At 36.6% G+C, this 24,809-nt stretch overlaps 1 protein-coding gene across 2 annotated transcripts in view; it reads right to left on the reverse strand.

The window, feature by feature from the left end:
- EXOC4 (exocyst complex component 4) overlaps nt 1-24,809 on the reverse strand; it is a 791,906-nt gene that overhangs the window by 682,755 nt on the left and 84,342 nt on the right. For both annotated transcript variants that reach the window (XM_063100340.1, XM_063100341.1), the window contains exons 6-7: nt 19,200-19,443; nt 2,033-2,207 (exon numbers count right to left, since the gene is read on the reverse strand). In XM_063100340.1, the coding sequence (XP_062956410.1) occupies nt 2,033-2,207; nt 19,200-19,443 (419 nt within the window). The remainder of the gene's footprint in view (nt 1-2,032; nt 2,208-19,199; nt 19,444-24,809) is intronic.

Raw genomic sequence — 24,809 nt, forward strand, 5'->3', positions numbered from 1 at the left:
TGGCTTCATTCATTTTTCTTTTCAGTCTGTTTCTCCCGTGCTTTGGTTTGGATGATTTAAACTGATCTATCTTCAAGTTCACTGATCCTTTCTTCTCCAATATGAAATCCACTGCTAAACCCATCTGGTGAATTTTTCATTTCACATATTAATTTCTATCAACCTTCTTAGCCTGGCTATGAGTCTTATTTTCCAGCTTTTTCACAAGTATCATAATTGCATGCTAGACATTGTGGATGCTTCATTATTGAGAATCTGGATCATGTTGTCATACTTCAGAGAAAGTTTTGTTCTGTCAGGAAGTTAATTTACAAGAGGATCAAGCAGATACCGTAGAGACTTGGTTTGGGGCTTTGTTATGAGAGATCTACAGTAGCCCTATTCCTAAGGCATGACCTGAAAGCACAGGATGTTCAGCATGCTCTCCCCACACTGATTAGTCCAATCCCAAAGTTTACAAGCATTTTGCAACTTCTGGAAACTCCATTCAGCTCACAATACCACAGTCACTGCTTTCTGCTAAGCCTGAACAAAGAAATCAATGGCATTCTTTTTTTAATTTTCTGGGGCTCCTACTCCATGCAATTTCCTTCCCTCCAATAGCCTAACCCACATATTCCAACTGCCTTGACGTCCCTGAACTCTGATCTCTGCTTCCTCCGCTTAGAGAGTCTGCTGCTGTCTGTTTAGGCTTCACTGCCCTATGGCATAGTTTGGAAAGTGCCCAAAGGAGGATGCAGAGATGAATGTAGAACTCACCTCATATGTTCTCTTCTCTCAGCTGACTGTGCTGACTACCTTAGTCCACCCAGTCTTATAGTTGCTTACAGCAAAAAGTAACTTCATCATAGCCAGAACTAGAAGTCCCTAATTCTGTTTTTGAAATAGCTTTAAAATCTATTACCTTATTTCATTCATAAAATAAACATGTGACATGAAAGGCACATATTATTTCCATATGACAGATTAGCAAACCAAGACACAAAATGTTAAATAACCAGCCTCCAACCCATAAAGATATTGTATTCAATACACAAATATTTAGGCACCTACTACAATTACATGGTAATTGACATAGTGGTGAAAAGAACTCAGAGGATGCAGTTTCAACCCATATTATTTCTACTGAACCATCAATAAAGAACATACACTATACCAAAAAATTTTCTAATGATTGAACAACCACGAATCAATCATTCAATCCACCAGGAGTGTGCCTAGATTTTCAAAAATGACTACAATTTATCTTAATGATTCATTTTTTCCTGTAAAGACTATTATTTGCCCTGCAAGTAATTTCACTCCTAAATAGTTATATTTTCTATTCCCTACATATACTTAATTTTTTTCATATTAGTAGGTACTGTCTAACCAAGTCACTTCTATTTAGTTATGTCAAACTTGCTTCAGATAACTCTGAATTGTATTTCTAATTTTCATATGGCAAAATCAAATATATTTTGCTGTCACATGGACAGAAAATTTCTAAAAACCATCTCAGTGTCATCATACAAAAGATACAAAATGACACTACTGTATCATTTCTCTTCAACAAATCAATCAAAATGATACATTTATACCTGACAGATTTATTCTCATCTTTCAAAATAAACTCTTCACCTGTCATTTAACCCACCATATGCAAAAGTTGGCTGTAAGGAAATAGTCAATAAAATTAAGCTACATAGGTATTTATAAAATAGTGCTTAAGGACATTTTAATATTTATTACCCTGATATATAACTAATTCCAGTGAAGTAAAGTACATTACAAGAGAAAGCCAGATACGGTAGCTCCTTGATTGCTACACATTGAGAATCTGCTTCTAATTTCAAAGCCTGGCAAAAAAGGTTCGTTGAAAAGTCTTCTGAAGACAGTAGAAATTAATAACATTGCAGCATCACCTTTAAATGGAAGCATTATTTTCTCACCCTGTTTATGATTCTTAAGGTAATATTTTCGGTGGCTAGGTTTTTTGGTTGCTCTAAATTGTATTCTGAATCAAGATGACACCCTTTGAAAAAGCCCTTACCTGCAGAACATCTTGGATCTTCACCCACACATCCGCCATATCGTACAATTTGACATCTTCCTGCTGAGTCAGTGGGGCCACAACAGTGTCCTGCAGGTATCCCAGGACCATAGAGTGTGCAGTAGCTACAGCATTAAACTTGTCAAATAGTAGCTCCAGCAGTTCTAGGAGTAACCTAATGGCAAAATAAACAAATAAATAACATTTATACAAACACATACACACACAGAGAGATATACAGTTTATGCTGACCTGCAAAAAAACCCATTAAGACAAAGTAGCATACTACAACGTAAATAGCATAAACATTCAATTTCAACATTTTATTTCAAACAGTTGTTATGATATAAGCGACTTTTTAAAACTTACGTAAGCCTATTTCCTCTGCTGTAAAATAGAAATGACGTAAGAATTTAAAAACCAATTGTAAAGTCCCGAAACTAGCAGTAGCAATTCAATCAACATTTGTTTCCTTTTTAACATACTTCAGTGATTACAATACTACTAGTCTGTATTCACATAGGCAGCTTCTCCAAGGAATTCAGGCAATTTTTTCAGATAACAGTTCAGATGTTATACAGAATATGCTATTTTCTAGCAATAAATTGGGCACTTTGGTAAAGGATACTAAACCTTTTAGTAATAGAAGTCTATGCTTACTTACATTCAAATGCATGGCCAAAGTTGCCTGAAAAAAAATACACACCTGCCAAGCAATCCGACTTTCACTACAGGGAGCAGCTCAGGCATCCACATTATCTCATCTCTCGTAGTGAGATATGTTGGACACATATTATTACATCGATTTTGTACACTCAAAGACACAAAATGAGGTTGCAAGGCAGCTGGGCCTAGAACAAAAGTTGATTTCCACGTCAGTGCACTCAGCTGCCTACCTCTCACTACAGTTCTAGAATGTAGATGTATATTTAGAGATAGCTCAGAGCTTTATGTCATGGATGCAAAGTAATTCCTCTGCCACTGAGCCTTAAAGCTTCACTAATCACCCAGGTCTGGAATCATCCTTTCCTCCTGTGAACTTTTATAGTATTTTCTCTCTCTCTTAAGGAATGTACCACATGTGGTTCACATACTAATACGTAGCTCAATAAAGGTGAATCACATTTATTTATTTATATAGAGACATTTACCTTCCTTCTCCATTATTACTCTTTCAGGCTATGCACCACCTTACACATCATTGTATATTTAGAAGCACTTAGAAAAATGATCAGCAAATATTTGCTGAATGCATTCAATGTATATGCCATATGCAAGTATAAAAAAAAAATCTTGGGGGCCGACCCCGTGGTGCACTCGGGAGAGTGCGGCGCTGGGAGCACAGCAGCGCTCCTGCCATGGGTTCGGATCCTATATAGGGATGGCTGGTGCGCTCCCTGGCTGAGCGCGGTGCAGCCGGTCACGAAAAAGACAAAAAAAAAAAATCTTGGAATGTAAGTTTTATTGTATATTATGTAGCTATCAGTTCATAATTCCTAAAGAGATTGATAAACCAACCTGGAAAGTAGAAAAGGAAAGCAAAAGAGCTTGCCAGCTGCGTCAGTTAACAAGATTTTATTACCATAAATAAGAAGGTAAAACTACAATCTCATCAAAACGTCCGGAATATTAACTATTCCTATGGCTTCTTTATTGCCCAATTATTATAACTAATGTGCCAGTGTGACAGCCCATAACTATCTTATGATAAAGCCCTAATATCTATTTGACATTGTAATTTAGATGAGACAGAATCGATAGAATTTATGTAGTACTCCCAATCTAGAATATACATACATAATCCAGAAATTACACATTGTATTTGTAAATAGAAGCCATTCTACTTTTTAAATAATGATTTTTTAAAAATCTCTTAAAGGTCAATTCATATTTATACTAACAGATAACTAAAGAATTTCTTTTTTTCCCCATCGGTGTTATGAGAGAGCTACTCAAATATCAAACAGAGACATACAAAATACAGGAAGATGTGTCTAAACATAAAAACTGAAAATGTTACTCAAGTTAGGGAAAAAATCGGTATAAAATTGGTATCTGGCATCACACATAGCGAATACCTGATTAAGTGAAGGTTCTACTTTTCAAATAAAGACTTATACTACGTACTATGTGGTTCCCAAACATGAATCCACAGACCATAACATATTTTTCAGTGGTGGACAGCAAAATGAGAAAAATAAGAACAATGTATTGACTCTTCACTAAGATAAATTATTTAATTTTATGTATTTTGTACTCCCAGTCATTTCCTGTCATGATGGCACAGTTATGTTGCAAAATGTCCTTACTAAACAAAATTAAAACTTAATGACCGTGCATTAGACCCCAACATTTTTTGGAATAATGATCCATGAAATTCTGAAGCCTGAGGCACACTGATATACAAGGTCCCAATGGCATGAAGCTCTAGGTAGAGAACTGTGAACCAGCAATGAAGTAGAAAACAGTGGAAGAGAAGTGGCTCCTCCAAATGGAGGGGCATCAGTCAAGGAATCATTCAGCAATCAGAAACAGTGCTCAAATTGCAAAAGAGACCCAGTGGGGAAATGAGGTGTAAGATGAGATTCATAGTATCTACTAACATCATGAAAACAGTGATCCCTTAATAAAATGCTGACACCGTGCTAGCTTCTGCCATTCCTGGAGGCTCAAGGCCAAGACAGGCCTGCCCCATAGTGTAGCCATCATAGCCACAAGACAGACTACACAAGGAAGAAGGTAGGGAGACGTAACAGTAGCTAGGAAAAGACAAGCCACAAGTGGGGAGACCCTACTTGTACTTCTACCTACTTTGAGACCTCTACTCATTTCAAAGACAGGAAAGTTCTCCACAGCCTTACCAAAACACAATCATGTAATATGAATAAGACCCCCAGCTACAACATCAAAATTAAAAACCTTTGGGCTTCAAATGATACCATGAAGAAAACGAAAAGGCAATCCACAAAACAGGAGAAAATATTTGCAAATCATAGATCTGATAAAGGACTTGTATCTAGAATACGTAAAGAACTCTTATAACTCATAAAAAAAAAGACAACCAAATCTAAAAATGAACAAAAGATTTAAATATACATCACTCCAAAGAAAATATATAAATGGTTAATAAACAAACAAAAAGATGCTCAATGTCATTAGCCATCAGAGAAATGTAAATCAAAATCATAATGAGATAGCACTTCAAGCCACCAGGATAGCTATAATTTAAAAAAAAAGAAAAAAAAACAATAAAAAGTATTGGTGACGAGGATATAGAGAAATTGGAACTCCCATACAGTGCTGATGGGAACGTAGAATGGTATAGCTGCTTTGGAAAACAGTCTGGCAGTTTCTTAAAACATTAAACATAGAGGTACCGTATGGACTCAGTGATCCCATTCCTAGGTATATAATGAAGAGAAATGAAAACACACATGCACACAAAAACTCACACACAAATGTTCAGAGCAGCATTACCCAAATGTCCATCAACTGAACAACGGAGAAACAAAATGAGGTAAACTCACAAGAGAATATTACTCAGCCACAAAAAGAAATGAAATACTAATACATGGTACGACAGGAATGAACCCTGAAAATATTATGCTAAGTGAAAAAAGTTAGTCACAGAAGACTACATATTGTATGATTCTATTTATTTAAAATATCCAGTATGTGCAAATTTATAAAGGCAGAAAATACATTAGTGGTTACTTGGGCCAGGGGTAGGTGAGAATTGACTGACTAAGCTTGTGGGATTTGCTTTAGGAGGGAAGAAAACGTCCTGGAACTAGGTAGTAGTGATGGCTGCAAAACCCTGGGAAAACACTAAAAACCACTGAATTTTATACTTTCAATAAGTGAAATGTATGGTATGTGAATTATATTTCAATATTGCTGCCTAAAAAACGAACAAACAAAAAAAAACCAAGCAGCTGTGTTTCTGAGAGAGGACAGTGAGGGTCCAACACCTCTCCAGCAGTGAAAAGAAAATATATACAACAGTGAAAAAAGGAACCTGGTGTCTCACACAGTAAAGTATCCCAAAAGGTGATTCCTTTAAATTCTTACTACCATGAAGACATTAACTCTTCTCTTTTGGTTCACTTGGTTTTTGCTTATCTGTTTCTCTTTCTCACACAAGTAACACGCAAGAAACAAAAGACTTCCATTCTTCCCAAGCATTGACACTTCCTAAACCTTTAATTGTAAAATAATCTCTCAACTTCTCTAAGTGTCCCCATCTGTAAAACCAGAAGATTAATTAATGCCTGTTCTAGGGGCCTCACAGAGCTGTGGGACAGATCAAATTAGAAAACGGACAGAACTAGCTGAAGTTACAGTACCATGGTAAAGAGAGGGGAGGGTACGGGATGCCTTTGTCTGGGTTTCTTTTTCTGGGTTTCCGGCTTGAGCTAGGGAGGAGGAAGGAAGCCAGGGAAAATCTTAGGAGACAATGGAGAAAAGAATATCAGCAGAGTCAAAAGCTACACAGAGGTCAGGTAAGGTGAAGAAAGAAATGTACAACTCACAGGTCCACGGTGACCTGGGCAAGGAGGGTTTCAGTGGAGCATTGGAAACTGAATTCAGTAATGGGATGAGCAGTGAATAGCTAATAAGGGGGAAAAAAACCAAAGGTAATCATACACATTACAAGGGCACACCACACCAATCCTCACCAGCACGTTCACTCCTTACAAAAGGAAAGGAAAAAGTAAGAAGACTCTCCCCTGATGCATCAAAGAATAAAAGAGATTAGGAATCACTCACATAAACAGCGCATACATTTTCACTAGTGTAGTCCAATTTAAAGTTACCAGAAATAAACTAAAATATGTTGTTAATATTCATATATACTCTCCAACTGCCCACACAACATGAGATTAAGAAAACAGTGTCTGCCTTTAACTGCAGGCACACTGGGGATGATCTAAGCACACAAGGCCCCACTAAAATCATTCCCCACCCCACTTCCACCACAAAATATTAATGAAAGAAGAAATAAACTATTACATTGCAGTTTGCACAGTTGCTTAAGTCCTGTTAGGATCTAGGTTTCACCACTGATCTAAAAGACAAAAGAGCAGGCAGGTTCATTAGATGACCTGATGATTCCTTAAGCTGAAGTGAATTAGAAAAGGCCTAAGACCCTTAATGATTTAAATTTCAATTTATTGCAATATCTCCCCTTCAGAAAAAAATAACACACACACTATTTTATGCTTCTTTTAACCACGCCTCTCCTCTGACACATGGCCCCATGTCCAGAATGGAGTAAACAGCCAAATTTTGTGGGCAACCAAGTTCAAGAGTAAAAGAATGAGCAGTGTAGACAGTGAGGGGGGGAGACAGTGAGAGGTTGGTTAATGGATACAAACTTACAGCTAGAGAGGAGGAATAAGATCTTGTGTTCTACAGCACTACAGGGTGATTATAATCAAAAAAAATTTATTGTATACTTTCAAAGCTAGAAGAGAGGATTTTGAATGTTCCCAACGTAAAGAAATGATAAATATTAAAAAAAAAAAATCACTGGTTGTCAGGGTTTCAGAGTAGGGAAGGGGGCAAGACGGGGGAGGGGCGGCGGGATGAATATGTGGAGCACAGAGGATTTTTAGGGCAGTAAAACTATTTCTCTGCATGATGCTGTAATGGTGAACACATGACATTATGCATTTGGCAAAACCCACAGAACTGCAGAATACAAAGAGGGAGGCCTAAGGTAAAATTTAGTTAATAGTACAGTATTGGTTCCCAACTCTAACAAATGCATCACACTAACATAATACGTTAACAGGAGGAACTGGGGGACAGCGACGTGAACTGCCTGTACTTTCTGCTCAATTTTTCTGTAAAACTAAAACTGCTAAAAAAATAAAGTCTATTACTTAAAAAAAATAATAAAAATAAAGACTGAGCAACATAGGCTGGCAGTATTAGGAGAAGTCTAGGACTAAAGATCCCGACCTGGGGTTCTTCCTCTGCATGGGGCAGGCAGCTGTCATAATGGAGGAGATCCCTCAGAAAGTAAGGCTGAAATGAGATGCGACCACCACAATGATGATGATGACAACTGTAACTGAAAGGACGACGACAATGACTACTATGTTAGTAACTGCCACTCTTCACTCACAACATGCCAGGCACTGCATTAACTGCTTTACTGGATCATCTCATTTCATACTCAGGACAACCCTATAAAGAAGGTACAACTTTTATCCCCATTTTACAGACAAGGAAACTGAAGCTCAGATAAGAAGAGAACAAAGGACACAATTTTGGAGAATGTTTCTTTTTAGGGGTGTTGGAGAAAAAGGAAACAGTTTAAGAAGAGAGGCCAAAGAGATACCGGTACTCTACAATGCTAGGGAAACAACGGCTGGAAAGAGTGCCAACAGAACTGTCTGCGCTGCCTCTACTTTCTCACTGGTACTCTACTAAAACACCTCTTGTTAAATTCCCAGTCATCACTTTGCTCAGTACAACAGACCCTCCACAGTCTTTAACCAAATAGCTGCTGCACTTGTTTCTACTGGCCACTCACTCCCTCCTGAAACACTGTCTTCCACTGATCCCACAACCCTAGACCCTTCGGCTCCCTTCCATCTATTCCCTCCAGTCGCTCTTTCTCAGGAAGGTCTTCCTCAGCCTGTTCCTTAAATGCTGAGATCTCTTCTCAATCCTCATACTCTCTCTAGGTGAGCTAATTGAAGATACCATGACATGTTCAATTATTCACCTGCTAACAACTCCCAAACTTATTTCCTGGCCAGATGGCTTCCCTAAGCTGTAGGCTTCCAACTTAACATGACTTAAACAGAACCCATCATGTTCCTCCCCAAACCTGCTTCTCCACAAACGGTACCTCTTGCCCCAAGCAAACAATCTTCACCTTCCCGCCTCCCTCACATCCAAGCCATCAACAAGCCCCTTACTCCTGCCTCTTTACTGTCTCTCAAAGGGTCCTACTTCGCTCCATTGCCACTGTTACCCGGCTAATGCAGGCCAGGTCATCTCTTCCCTGGATTATTAAAACAACCCTCAAACAAGTCTCCAGTCCTTGCCTCCACCCCTCTAGACTGTAAACTCACTGAGGGCAAGGGCTGCTTCTGATTTATCACTCTATTCACTCTATCACTCTATTCCAGATTTATCTGGATATTATTTGTCATTATATCCAGAATATGTTAGGCAATAAGTGAGTAACTGCTGAATGAAGCAATGGAAAATGAGCTCTAGCTGAATGGGAGGGATAGAGGACTGATTACAGATAACAAGCAGTGAGGAAATAAGTGTCATAGATTAAAATCTCCTCATTTTCGAAGCCCACATTAAAAAATATTTCACATAAAACTATGGTCTCAAAAAGGTAACCTTATCAACTTAAACATGAGAACCTGAAGAAGTATAGTTAAAAGCTGAAGGATACACGCATTCAGAGCTAACTTTAACACTGCAATAAAATCTATTTTATGTAAGAAAACAAAGTATCAAGATGAAGAAAGTATTTGTTCTTTAAACACACATCCAATTACCTGGCAGTTTTTAAAATCCACCTTCTTAAAGATGTAAGCAAAATGTTACTTATTTTCCCAGATCGTCTACTTACTTCCCATCCTCAGAGATCCCTATGTATTTCATCTTCAAGTGCCACCATGAAAAAAGGCAGAGGGCTAAGAAGAAGAAAATATTGAGGAACAGTCACTGTTGCACAAGGCAAGAAGTGCCTACGGTGTGGAGCTACATCATCAAGCTGTGAAAAATGTTCAATATTTAAGGTGAGATAAGACTATCTGAATCTAAATTTAACATCCAGGGAAACTTGAATTAGCCATTTGGCTGGAAAATCCATGTTTGCAGCCAAGAAGCTGCCTTACTTGGTCACGAAGCAAAGACACACACAAGGTGGAAAATCAGTTCTGTTCTACTACTTATCTGCTGAGGCCTTAATGTCAGGGTTCTGCATTTTCCTACTGGCAGACAAAGGCAATAACTACAGAATATTTATTTCCCTACTATTATGCTCTGAAAGGTAAGAAAGTACTGAACTTAGAGCTTAGATTTTATATTAAAAATTAAAAGAAATTGATCATCAATTATATCACGTCAAAATGGTCTTAGTCTTACCTGCCTACATCTCACACACACATTTTCTTAATAAGCTCAGCTGAGCTAGTATTTCTCATTTCAAAAAGGGCACAGATCCCATTTAATCTTCAAGGTTATCTCATACCTACTTTAAGGGATAGAGATAAGTTTTACCACTTGTTAATAAGTTTTCATATAAAAAGAAGTTACTATTTAAAGAGTGCTGACTAATTCTCCATCTGCACTTTGAAAAGAACAGAAAAAAATTATTAGCAATATAGAATGAAACAGTAAAAACTGAACTGAGTCCTGGCTCTAGTCACTTCCTTCCTGTGTCATTTCCCTCTTTGTCAGGTCTGGTTTCTGAATTCTGGAGAGATAACCCCAAATGAACTTCTAATTCTGAAGTGTAACCACTTACTGGCTAAAATTTGAAAATAAACCAAAGCCCTCTTTCTTTGAATCAAATATCAGTATCATTCTTTCAAAACCCTTTCCCCCATTCCAAAAATAATATTTCATCATAATGGAACATGAGAAAAATCCATAAATCCACCTCCCAGAGATAACAAAAGATTTTAGGTACCTATTCTTAGTACTTTGTTGTGTATTATTCTTAGCACAAGAACATACAAGATCTCTAGAGGGATTGTTTATATAACTAAGTTTGATTCTCAAGCGAGCTAATTAGGATCCATTTACTCCGTGGCTGCTGATCACACTTCTTAACATGTCCAGTTATCTCTGAAAGGCCTCTCATTGATCACAATAGGGGGGCGTGGGTGGAAGAATAGATATGTCAGGACAAATACTGCCCTTTTCCTAAGGAAAAACAAAATCAGGCCCAGGAAATGAGTTAGGAACATCATCTTTATACAAACCGGAAAGCAAACTTACATGGTAGAGACTACTTCTAATCAATCCCATCACCGCCAAGAAGCTTTGTGAACTGTCAAATTATTTCGGCTTTCACATTTCCCTGGGTAAAGCTGGGATTAATAATAATGCCCCTGCCTGTGATGAGGCCAGAGGTAAGGCTCACTCAGGTGAGGCACCAGATGGCAGACTGCTTTGCAAAGCATAAATGCTACAAAACTGCAAAACTCTGTGATGTTCAGGAGGTTATAAAAAGTGTTCTCAAACTTTAGCATGCACAAGAATCATCTAAAACATAGAGTCCTGTGAGGCCCTGCACCCAGAGATTCCAATTTAATCACCCCCACAGGGATATTTGCATTTCTAACTCTCAAGTGACATTGGTGCTGTGGATCCTTAGGCCCTACTGTGAGAAGTGCTGAGATTTTTTTTTTTTTTAATCACTTCCTCTTATTAAAAAGTTATCTCCTTTGCATCTTTTTGGTACTGATTCATTCATTTGAATTCTTGGGCATTTAGTATGTGCCCAGTCCTAAATCAGGATGCAAATACAAAGTCAACCCCCCACAAACTCACAGTCCAATGTGATCAAAGACCGTAACAAGGGGATGCGCCAGGAGCTAGAGGAGCCCACATAATATGAAATAAAAGCTAAGAAAAGCACGAAGGTGCTTTAATCATATCTGACACCACCACTACACATTTGACACAAGTTTATTTTTGCAATGAAAAGATCCAGTGTCCATTTGAGCTTGGAGTACCTTCTGTATTACGACACTCACAAGTGCATAGAAAATGACAAGACCTAAGACAGCTCCCACTATCTGCCAAGTACTAAGTGGCCTTGATGCAAGATGAAGGTTGACACCTAAATAAAGTTCTAACAACCCATGAAATAGATTTTGTCTGTCATTCCCTTAATTGGTCCAGTCTCTCATTTGAACCTGCTATAGCACGTAAAACAAGAAAAATCAAGAGCACATTTTTTTTTACTTTGCCAAACACAAAACAAAGATTTAAGAAATGTAATATTGAGTAAGATCTGTGGCCCATTCAGCAAAGAACCATTTTTCTAGAGAATATAACCAAAGGACAAAATACAATCAAAAAGACAGCTATCCAACTTCATGTTTACAAAAGAACTATGAAAATTACTGACATTGCAAATTCACCTTATATGTTTTGACGTCATTATCAATTAATTTGTTTTATTAGAAAGTATATGGACTTGGAATCTTCCATGGCAGTGAATTGCATATTTTAGTTTAACAATTGGAGTAATAAATAACATATGTAAAAGATTTAGTTCCTTTCATTTGTTCTAAAAATATTTCAGTAAAGCTGCAGGGAATATTTTCTAGTTGAAGAATGTGGGATTTCTTCTATATATCCCTACTTCATACTATCCATCCCTTCAATATTTAATACTTGGGTGTATTTAAAGAATGTTCTCACTGATACATGTAATCAAAAGTTGAGATTTAATCAAATGGAATCATAATCACTGAAGTTAAATTTACTTGCTTCCCGCCTGCTTTGATTCGAATAAACCACTCATCTAAATTACACTGAAGTCCTTCCTGATTCCAAGCATGTCCAGGTGCTACATGCAGTGCTTGGGAATGGCTACAAGAAGCCACAAGGACAAATGCTTGACCTTGTTTCAAAGCTGCTCTTCAATGACTTTTCTGTAAAATAAAACAACCAATTCCACAAAGTCCTGCATTTCAGATACTTAGGAGAAGAGTAACTAATACAGGAAGAAGAAATGAAAGGAAATGCTACTTATTTGAAAAAGAAACACATGCTTGACTCTAGCCACAATTCTAAAAGAAATCGTGAAAAATATTTCGCTTATTTCTCATTCCGTAAACACTATACTTGTACTATAAAACTAACCTTGAGGCCTAAGGCTTTAGACTTTAGACAGATAAAATCACTTTATAAGAATGCTCTATTATGTCAGTTTGCCCTCATTCTGAGTTCTGGACTCTGAATTTTAAAAATATTTTTAAAATATACTTTTTTCAAATTTTAGTGCAATAATTCAATGTATTTCTAAAAACCTATAGCCTTCATAGACTGAGATACCAGGGGGAAAAAGAGTTGTAGGAAGTAAGGCAAATACCAACTTTGAATAGAACCATGACCATAAAGTAAATAATTCAGTGTCAGAATTATCCAGCAAGCACACAGCTTACACTTACAACCAATTACACTATGGATACATCGGTGGCAGAAATAAAAGGGGTATTACTGTCTATTACAATACAGTGTAGTAAGTGTCAGACCTGTTTAAAAATAGTGTGGTCACTCCTTCAGATGCCAATGAATCAAAGATATAAATATTAAGAATGAAACTATATAAGTACTAGAAGAAACTTTGGAAAATTTTATTTATAATCTAAGAGTGGGGAAGACCTAAGTTCAATACAAAACTAAGAAGCTATAAAAGAAAGCATTGATAAATATAGCCTCATAAAAATAAAATCAAATGTCTACGTGGCCAGAAACATCACAAACAAAGCCAAAAGGCAAAGAAACGAGGAAAGTTGCAAAATAAATATCAAAGAACTAATTTCCTAAATATATAAAGAGTTCTTGCAAATCAATAAAAAGACAAACTGGAAAAATAGACTTCACTGAAAATGAAATAAACATTATCTGAACATTGTATTATTGAAAATTTCAAACATTAAAAAAGATCACAAGATAATGAACCACCCTGTACCCATCACCCTGCTTCAATAAGTATCACTTTATGGCTTAGTCTATATCTTTATCCACTCTCAACCCAGATTATTTTGAAACAATATCTCCAGCTTTAACCCAGACATCATGACAATATTTTATTTTTATACAAATAAAAAAAGTTTAACTTCACTGAAATGTTTAAATGAAAAGTTTAACTACCTTGGAAATACTATTTTTCTACCTCTCAGATTGGCAAAGATAAAAGCATTTAATATAATCTGTTGGCAAGGGAATATAGAAACTCAAACATTATCCACGACATAAAAAATTGGTATCATCTCTAAGAAAAGCACACTGGCAATAATCATCAAAATTCAATTAACCACAAAGGTCAGCAAGAATTGTGACAATGGCATATCAAGAATCTGCTTTCCTTCTCACATCTTACATGTTGATGTCATGCTAACTGCACAACTGGTAGGTGCTGTCAAATGAATGGAGCTTAACTACAACTCGTATAAAACAACAATAAAAGCTGCCTTACTTTATTATCTCAAAAAAAAAAAAAAAAAAGGCCACCTCCTAACACCCACCTACCCAAACTAGATGGGGTACCTGTGGTTAAATGCTTTCATGACACACTGCTTGTCTTCTACAGCACTTATCATTGTTTCTAATAATATACTTATGGGCTGGCCCCATGGCGCACTCGGGAAGAGTGCAGCGCTTGGGAGCACAGCGGCGCTCCCGCCGCAGGTTCGAATCCTGTATAGGAATGGCCGGTGCGCTCACTGGCTGAGCGCGGTGCGGACGACACCAAGCCAAGGGTTGCAATCCCCTTACCGGTCACAAAAAGACAACAATAACAAAAAATAATAATAATATACTTATCTGAGGGTTCTCTGATTAATGCCTTTCTTCCCCTCCATGATGAGAGACCATGTGTGATTTGTTTGGCACAGTGTCTGGTCCATGGCAGTATTCAATATATGGAATTCATTTGTGCATTAAACAAACATTTACTATGGGTCAGCTGGGTACTGTGCTAGATTCTGGAGGTATGCTGCTGAATAAGGCAAACTGGTTCGCTGTTCTCTTCCTTTCTAGGGCCAGTCAAGAAATAATCAAATACACACAGACATACACATATACCATAAAAAGAACCTTAATGAACAATGTTCAGTTGGTCTAAAAACAGTTATTACATTTTCCAATACTAAAATTTAGTTTTATGGACGTTAACAGCTCCATTAGGCATTTTCACTTCTGATGCTTTCTTTAGATCAAAATATCTTGAGTAATAATTTAAATTAATTCTTCAATAATGAGTTTATTTTGCAAAACAGAGGAGAAAAAAACAAAACCAACATCCTTACTACCTGAACACAACTCCTTTTAGTATTAAAGTATATTTCTTTCTTGTGTTTAGCATACCATGAATCTTTCTTCAATATCAGTGAACACAAAACATGTAACGTTCTCTGCTTTTCACGTCTGATGCTTAATATTCCTTCTTCTTTATAGAAGTCAATGAACATTGCAAAATGATCTCAATCCAAAAGCAAGAGAGCACTCCCTGGCAGCCATGGCTCCAACTCATTCAATCCTTTCTGCCCTCTTTAAGACCAACAGTTTTACCAAAGTGGAGCATACCGCCAGCATTTCCCCCTGCAATGATCTTGTGCCTTTTCATTTAAAAGGACCATTTTCAAATAGATGGAGTAGTTCCCTTACACAAGCCAATCATTGTCTTTTCCCACATTCTTCTCTCTTCCATATTCTCGACAAGATATCACTTTTGAGAAGAATTCTTTCTTCCATCTCTTTGTCATGCTTTTCTTATTTGTTAAGTATTATAGAACTTCTTCCAGCTTCTTTGAAACAAAAAGATACAAAAATCCTCACGAGCTAGATTTTGGAAAATCATCAACAATTAGGCAGCAGGAGCTGAAGAAATTAGTTCTGAACTACAGAGGCTGCAGGCCACATTCGCCATATGAAGTTGAAGACACTGCCTGCCTTTCTGTGGGTATAATGGGTAGCAGGTGGTTCTGGCAGATTAGCAAGGCACATGTTACCCTAATGTTTATCAATAACAGTAGTTCAATATTTTCCTTTAATGGTAAGTGGAGGCTTATAGACGATAGAGTATGAATGCACAGAAAAGTTAAAATATTTCTCCTATAAATAGACAACAGATAGTTTGGGAAATCAAAAACAAAATAAAATAATAAGTGAATCACCAAAGTGATTTTTAAAAGCTGTCTGGGAAAGTATTTTGGCTTTGTAGGGACTGAAAGCAAGACAGAATTCACTAGCCTAGTTCCTTCTATATTTCTAGCAAAACAGCACACAACATTAATTCTCTTTACATAAAGACAAATGTGAATGGGCCTGCAATGCATCATAACCAGAATATATTGAATATATACAATGTTGAACAATGAAACTTTTAGGGAAAGTTATAGTAATGGTATCTTGCCTTACAGCAGCATTTACATATTCATGTTTTGGGATAGGCTGTTTCTTTGGGATGAGAGAGAACATGCATGTTGGGGAGAGAGGATTCATGGTTCTTTATGCCTATGCTCCAACTTTCTTTAAGAAAAACAAACTTTTATACCTTTAGCCATAAGATTCCTTGAATGGTAAATAATAATAATAATAATAATGCTGAGTACTGTGATTTTATGTCTCTCTGAAATAAATCTCATAACACCCTCCTAAGTAAAGTTCAATGCACACAAAGAACCATGCAAGCTTCAAGGGATAATTTGCCAATATCCCTTCTAAAATTCTAATCTTTCAGAAGCAACCATACCAATCACTTTGAAATGACTGTGATTAATTCAAGGGAATTCATTTTTGAGGAGTTTTAAAGCATTTGATAGCACACAACCACCAGAGACTACCTTAAAATTATCAGTCACATGGAATCCCAGTCCAAGAACTAAATCTTCAATCTTCTAATGAAGTGGTTCACCCCAAATACTTGCTTTCACTATAATATTTTGTATTTTGTCTCATAATAAATGGCTTTAGTCCAAAATTTTGGATTTATATGTTTTATAAAGTGGGATCGTGTTATAAACATGAAACCAAGGCAAGCACCTTGTTCACTTACTAGTGTTCAATACAGCCTGCCTACAAAAGTCTTTTCAAATACTGACAAAAAATGAAACCTAAATAGGGAAAAAACGCTGCTGCTGACTAACTCCTCATAGAGAAACATTTAGTATTTCCTCGAGCAGTGTGCTGAATTTCTACCTCTAGTGCTGTAATATCAACTCGTGAATTCTCGAAGGGGCTTAGGTAATGGAAGAGGAAGAGGTCAAAATCCTATGAAAGACACAGTGCTTTTAAGAGTATTGTAATGAGATCTGCAGAAAAGCCTTGATCCATGTTCTTTTATTTTATTTCCAAAATATACTATAGTAATGATATTTCCCTATGAAAGTTCAGTATATTCATTTAGGGACTTGCAACAACAGGGCAAATAGCAAACCAGAATTTTAGAGTATCCATTAGTAAGAAGCCAAAGGTCTTCATGGAAATTCAGACACCAGGCAAAGAAAGAAGAAAAGAAAAGTTCAATTTAGAACCGTTCCCCAGCTTCTCTGGATCACGACATGCGTGATAAAGAACATGGAAGTTGAGGAAGATACCAAAAATAAATAAATACATGTATTCCTATACACATGCATTCATGTAATAGTACTTACTGGTGCTCCTCTATTAAACACCATAATCATATAATCTCATCCAAAGCAAGCAACCCTATAAGACAGGTATTATTTTCCACATCACAAACTGGGATGCAATGTCAGGACGGCTCTCTAAAACCCAAACTCATCAAACATTTGCTTTGAAACATTCTGTGGTAGGAGAAGGGTAGAGAAGATAAGTTTCTTTTACCAACCATAGCACTTCTGAATAAATTTTACGAGGAAATTAATTTTTGAAGAGTTTTAAAGTATAATTAAAAATCCATGTTATTTATATATACAAAAGAAAATAGAAAATGTAAATAGAATACGTTTCTTCCAAAAAATTTAAAGTAAGGCTGGGGAAGTCATTTCTCCTTAAATTTACCTTCTTTTTTTAAAAAAATTTAAGAGCCCTAAGTACAAACAGTAGAATTTCCTTAACAGCATATCAACAAGATTATGACCTTTCTACACATTGTCTATCACCTCGCAGGAGCTCATACCATTTGAGAAAAACTGAAGATATGCTTGACTTTGCTGTCCATTTTCATATGTAACTACAGTTTCCATTGGCCTTTTTCCCTCATACCAAATGCCTGCCTTTGTACATGTCTAGTGTGTTTGGAGGTTTGGGGGCAGAAGCACAGAAGAGTGAGTAGGGAATACAGACCACTTTAGAGTGAACTTTTGATCTTCCAGGAAAGCCCCAATTTCAAATATCTTGCTCTACTGTCAGATGACATTAGTCTGTTATGCCCTAAAATCTTCTTTTGCAAACATGATCTCCCAGTGTATGATCATCACAGAGCTAAAATCTGAATACAATCTCAGTATTCTCCTGATCTCCCAGTATATGATCATCACAGAGTTAAGATCTGAATACAGTCTCAGTATTCTCCTGATCTCCCAGTGTATGATCATCACAGAGCTAAAATCTGAAAACAATCTCAGTATTCTCCTGATCTCCCAGTATATGATCATCACAGAGTTAAGATCTGAATACAATCTCAGTATTCTCCTGATCTCCCAGTGTATGATCATCACAGAGCTAAAATCTGAAAACAATCACAGTATTCTCCTGATCTCCCAGTGTATGATCATCACAGAGCTAAAATCTGAATACAATCTCAGTATTCTCCTGATCTCCCAGTATATGATCATCACAGAGTTAAGATCTGAATACAATCACAGTATTCTCCTTAAAAAACAAGAATTATAAAATCCAAATCCCACTTGTTGTTTTAAGTGAATATAGGAATTCCTGAGACTGATTTGCCTATTTGCAAATATTACCACACATTAAAGAAGAAAGCTTGAGAGAGAGGAAAGACCTTAGAAACAAATGGACTTGTATACAACTCCTAAGCGAGCCACTTTTTCTGTGAGCTTGAGCTAATTACATAATCTCTGAGCTCCAGTTCTCCTGACTATAAAATGTAAATACTAACAACTATCTCATAGAGTTGTAGTAAGGATTAAATGAGATAATATACATAAATTGTCTTGAACCCTGCTTAGTACTCAGTACATGTTCAGTAATTGCTATGTCATTTCACACGATTTTCTTATTCATTTGATGTATTTGAATATAGACAATATACTTTAAAATTTCTCAAGAATTTCAAAATCCAGACAGCTGCATTATGCCTAATCAAGCTGTTTTTACCACTCTGAGTTTGCATGGGTTACAGTATCCCAAATGCAAGAAAATAACTTTAACAGAAGATAAGTTACTTACACCCCACCCTAGAATATGCCCAATAAATAGAGTTGTCAAAGACACAAACTGCATCCCCACCTACCTTGGTTGGTTCTCCACAGTTAGAGTCTCTCCCCTCTGATAGCCACTGTCTGCCACCTGGGTTGTAGACCTCTTCACAATTTGCTTTAGTTCCTGCTCTAAGCGCTCTTTGATAGCTTTCACTGTCTCTGGGATCTTCTTCAGTTTGGACAGTCCCTTGATAAGGATACCCATAAAAAGGGTGCTGTTCTCCTCTGGATCTAATTCCAAATCCTCCTTGATGTCCTGCAGGTTTATCTCCCTTGCTGCAAAATTTAAAAGAGTAATAAAAATAATAATAATAGACACAGATTCCACCATGAAATTCAAAAACAGAGCAGCCTAATAAATGGGATGACTGCTTTGATTACTCTCTTAAAGGAATCAGAAGACTTTTCAATCAAATTATATTTGCATAACAACTACCCAAGAATCACAAAATAACATTTATATTCCTCAAATCACATCCATCAGTTAGTAATTAGAGACAGAAGCAATTAAAAACAAATATGCAAATCTTCATGGACAGTTTTCCATAGACTACTACTTCTGCCATGAGTCTGTTGGTCTATGCCATTATTAAGCACTCACAGTTTATAAAATGCCACACATAGTGCTGCAGGAGAATTCTGAAGAGCCAAACCCTAGCCTCAAGCTCCTACTTAATTAATTTATTAATTAGGAGTGATAAACTGCTATAGAAAAAGACATTATTGACACATGTAAGGGGGGAAAAGGTAAATAAGTTAAAATTATAACAAATGAAAAAAGAGATGAAGAAAATTAAAGGAAAAACAACATATACAAGTAAGACAACATATATAAGTAAGACAAGACTTTGAGGAAAAAGAGTAATAAAGATATATGTCATAAATACAAAGAACAATCTCCTATTTTTCATTAAACATGTGTTTGCTACAGCATCACTGTATCGAAGATAGATCCTGCTAATAAGCCATCGAAGTCTTCTGAGAAGTAATATGTCAAAACCCTGTGCAGATCTTTACAATACACCTTTCAACTAAACCATTTGGTTTTGCGATGGAAGAAATAGCCTAAAACAGCGGTTAGTAACCCCTCTGGGGAGCTGGAGAAAGGAAGTAGCTGTGATCTGATACCTCTGTTATCTACTGGAAGCCACAGGCCTTTCCCTCCAAATAATACATATACATGTATATGCAAAACTTCACATATCCATATGAATTCAGGGGTTTCATAACTGCCAAAAGAACTACAAGTTACAAACCTCTTTCCTAAAAACAATTCTCTCATTTCACAAATGTCTGGATTAAGACAGACAAAAGCAAAAATGAGTACAAGCCTGAAGATGGAGCCTAACAGTTAAAAGTTTGCCCCATCCTCCCCTTATCCTCCATCCTTCAAAACCAATGGAAGGTTTTTAAAATACATGATATCCTGAAAGAATGGCTGTATTCTTCTTTAGTAGATTTAAGCTCAACTAGACTACAAGATACTCTAAATTATTCAGCACCACTGGAATGGCATTGAAATCTACTTAGAAAAAAATGAAAATATCTCAGTATATGGAGTAAGGTCTTATAACTGTGACATTAAGTCTCTAAAACCTCTATTTTAGATGATATGGAATCCCTGTAAGCTATTCCCCTCAGTCCCTTCTTTGGGGGCTCCCAACTCATAAAATACACTTAAAGAGGATTCAGGGAAGATAGTAGAACAGGAAGCACCAGAAATCTGTGTCAACCTAGACAACAACTGCATTGGTGGAATCTTTCTGACGTAACTATTTTGGGACTCTGGAGTCTATTGAAGGCTGCAATTCACAGCAGAAGGCTTGGATGATAAATTGAAGTTAATTTTGGTCAATTCCAGCTCTGAGCAAAGTAGCTGCTACCCATCCCCCACTCCTCCAGTCCCCCGGCAAGCAGCTGTGTATGTGTTCCTCCAACAATTTACACAAAGCTGGCAGAAGACAGGGTGGACAAAAAGGACTCCATCCCCCAAATATCAGAGATTTATGCTCTGGTTGCTTCTTCTAATCAGAGAGATACAGGCAAAGAGGCTGGTGGCCATTGTTTTTGCACCTCCTCCAATTGCTCAATTGCTACCCATCTTGCTGAAGTGACTTCCAGAAGATTTAAAGGACCAGCACTCCCCCCCCCTTCATTTTTCTCTTTTTCCCCGTTTGGGAGAGAGACATTAAAACTAGAATGTTCAAAAACAACTTCATATACAGGAAAAATTAGAAAGTGATTGTGCATGCCCAGAGAAAAGTGCAAGTTCAGAAAAGACCTGAGAAGACTTTAAATTTACACCCAGGTTGACCCATGGGATAGAGACAACCTACAATGATCAAAAACAAAAAACCAATAACAATAACAAAAAAACAGCAAAACCTGGGAAAGGAGGAAAATATGATTTCCAGACATGGCCAGTTAGCTCAGTTGGTTAGAGCATGGTGCTGATAACACTAACGTCCAGGGTTCAATCCCTATACTGGCCAGCAAAAAACAAACTAAAGTTAAATTAAAATTTTTAAAAAAGAGATAAAATCTGATTTCCAGAGTCACCACATTATTAGATACAAATGCCCAGTTTTGAACAAAAAAAATCACAGGACATACAAAGACAAACAAAAATATGGCCCATTCAAAGAAAAACTTTAATCAATAAACATTGTCCCTGAAAAACACTTAAAGGCAGATCTACTCAACAAAGACTTTTTAAAAAGTGTCTTAAAGATGCTCAAAGAACTAAAATGAAATGTGGAAAAGTCAAGAAAATGATGTGTGAATAAAATGGCCACATCAATAAAAAGATAGAAAACCTAAAAACAAACTAAAAAGAAATTCTGGAATAACTAGAATGAAAACACTAGAGAGATTCAGAGGCAGATTTCAGCAATCAGAAGAAAGAATCAGCAAACCTGAAGATAGAAAAATGGAAATTATTGCATTTTAGGAACAGAAAGAAAAAAGATTGAAGAAAAAGGACCAAAGCCCATGTGACCTGTTGTACACAATCAAGCATACCAACTTATGCGCTGTGAAAGTTCCAGGAGAAGAGAAAGAAAAAGGGGCAGAGAGGATATTTAAAGAAATAATGGCTGAAAACTTCACAAATGTAATGAAAGACATGAATATAAACATCCAAGAAGCTCAACAAACTCCAGAAGAACTCAATGGCACCCACAGCAAAACACATTATAATCAAACTTTCAAAAGACACAGAAAGAATCTTAAAAGCTGCAAGAGAAAAGCAACTCATCACACAAAGGGATCTTCAGATTACCCACAAATTTCTCATCAGAAATTTTAGGGGCCAGAAAGCAGTGGGCTAATGCAAAGTGCTAAAAGAAAAAAAACTATCAACCAAGAATTCTATATCCATAACTGTCCTTCAAAAGTGACAGAGAAATTAAGACATTCCCAGATAAAAGTTAAGGGAGTTTGTTACCACTAGACCTGCCCTGCAAGAAATGTTCAAGGGAGTCCTACAGGTTGAAATGAAAAGACTTAGTCAGTAACTAGAATCCATTTGAACAAATAAATGTTGGGTGGCAGCTACCTTCCTGGCACAGGTGGTTGCTACACCTAATGATGACTGCTTGTTCCCTTCTTTGGTCTTCACACATGTTCAGGATGGCGCCTGGAGGATGTAAAGGGGGAGTGACTATGGTGTCGGGTAAAACCTCACCCCATTTATGGGGCTTAACATTATTGGTGCAGAGAGCCTTCCAGGCTCATGGACACTTCATGATTTTTACTATAAGCATAGGCAGGAGCCATGCATGCACGCATGACCTATAGGGTGATTGGCCTGTTAGGTGGAGACCCCCACCAGAATCCCCCTCCCATTTAGCCCATTTATTCATAAATATGTAGGCTTTGAGTTGAATAAACGGAACTGCTGGACAGAACCCCCACTGCACCTGAGTGTCCCTTTGCGAGCTGGATAGGGGCCGGTGGCTGCACTTACTTATCTCCTGGGCTCTCCCTCCTGCTCCCTCTCGCACAGGGAGAAAGAGGCAGGGGGTAATCTTCGGCCTCCTTCCCTTGAGCCGAGCATGGTTTAGCTAGTTGTCAGGACGCCGGTGTGGGCGCCGACTCCCCCTCACCCTGACAAATAAAGATCTCAAAGGTAAATACCTGGGCACTTATAAAAGCTAGTATTATTGTAACAATGGTTTTAAACTACATATTTCTTTTCAATATGATTCAAGAGACTAAAACACTTTTAAAACACAATTATTACTCAAAAAGCTAGCATTGTTATAACTTCAGTTTGTAAGTCCACATTTTATTTTCTATATAATTTAAGAAGCTAACACATTTAAAAGAATTATCAGTTTATATTTTGGGGCATACAATATATAAAGATGTAATTCTCTGGCATCAACAACCAAAGGAGTAGAAATAGAGCCATTAAAGGTGAAGCATTTTTTTATGTTATTGAAGTTAAAATGGTATAAATTCAAGTTATATCATAACTTTAGGACGTTAAATGTAATCCCCATGATAACCACAAAGAAAATAGCTATAGAATCCATACAAATGAGAAAGGAATTTAAATGTTTCACTACAAAAAAAATCAACTAAACACAAAAGGAGATAGTAATGAAAGATATGAGGGACAAAAAAAGCTATAAGACATAGAGAAAACAAACAGCAAAATGACAGAAGTCTCTCCTTATCAGTAATTACTAATAAATTACTAATAAGTAAATTAAACCCTCCAATCAAAAGAAAGAGATTAGCAGCACAGATTAAAAAAATAAATCACAATCGAACTATATGCTGTCTACAAAGGCACAAATAGATCCAAAGGCACAAATAGACTGAAAGTAAAAGCATGGAAAAAAGATATTCCATGCAAACAGTAATGAAAAGGGTGGAAGAGTGACTATACTAATATAAGACAAAACAGACTTTAAATAAAATAATGTTACAAGAGACAAACAAGGATATTAATGCATATATTAACAAATGTTCCACAATACAAGATGTAACAACTCTAACAATTGTAAACATTTACATACCTAATGACAGACTATCAAAATAAAAAGCAAAAACTTATAGAATTGAGGGCAGAAATAAAAGAGTTCTATAATAATAATTGGAGACTTCACCACCCCACTCTCAATAATAGATAAAAACCAGACAGAAGATAAGCAATGAAATAGAGGAGTTAAATAACACAATCAACCTACTAGATCTAACAAACATATACAGAATACTGTAACCCACAAAAACAACATGTTTTTAAGTGCATATAGGACATTTTCCAGGATAGAGCATATCTCAGGCCCCAAATTAAGTCTCGACAGATTTAAATAGATAGATATAATACAAAGTATCTCCTCTGACCAAACTGGGATGAAGTTAGAAATCAATAACAGAAATAAAACTGGAAAGCTCACAAATTTGTGAAAATTAACACACTCTTAAACAACCAATGGCTCAAAGAAGAATAACAAGCAAAATTAGAAAATGAATTAGAAAGGAATTAAAATGAAAACACAACATACCAAAATTTAAGGGATGCAGCAAAAGCAGTGCTAAGGAAGAAATTTATAGCTATAAACACGTTAACAGTCAAGAAAGATCTCAAAACAACAATCTAACTTTACAACTTAAGGATCCAGAAAATAAGG

Source organism: Cynocephalus volans, chromosome 6 (assembly GCF_027409185.1).
Source record: "Cynocephalus volans isolate mCynVol1 chromosome 6, mCynVol1.pri, whole genome shotgun sequence".
Classification (NCBI taxonomy): domain Eukaryota; kingdom Metazoa; phylum Chordata; class Mammalia; order Dermoptera; family Cynocephalidae; genus Cynocephalus; species Cynocephalus volans.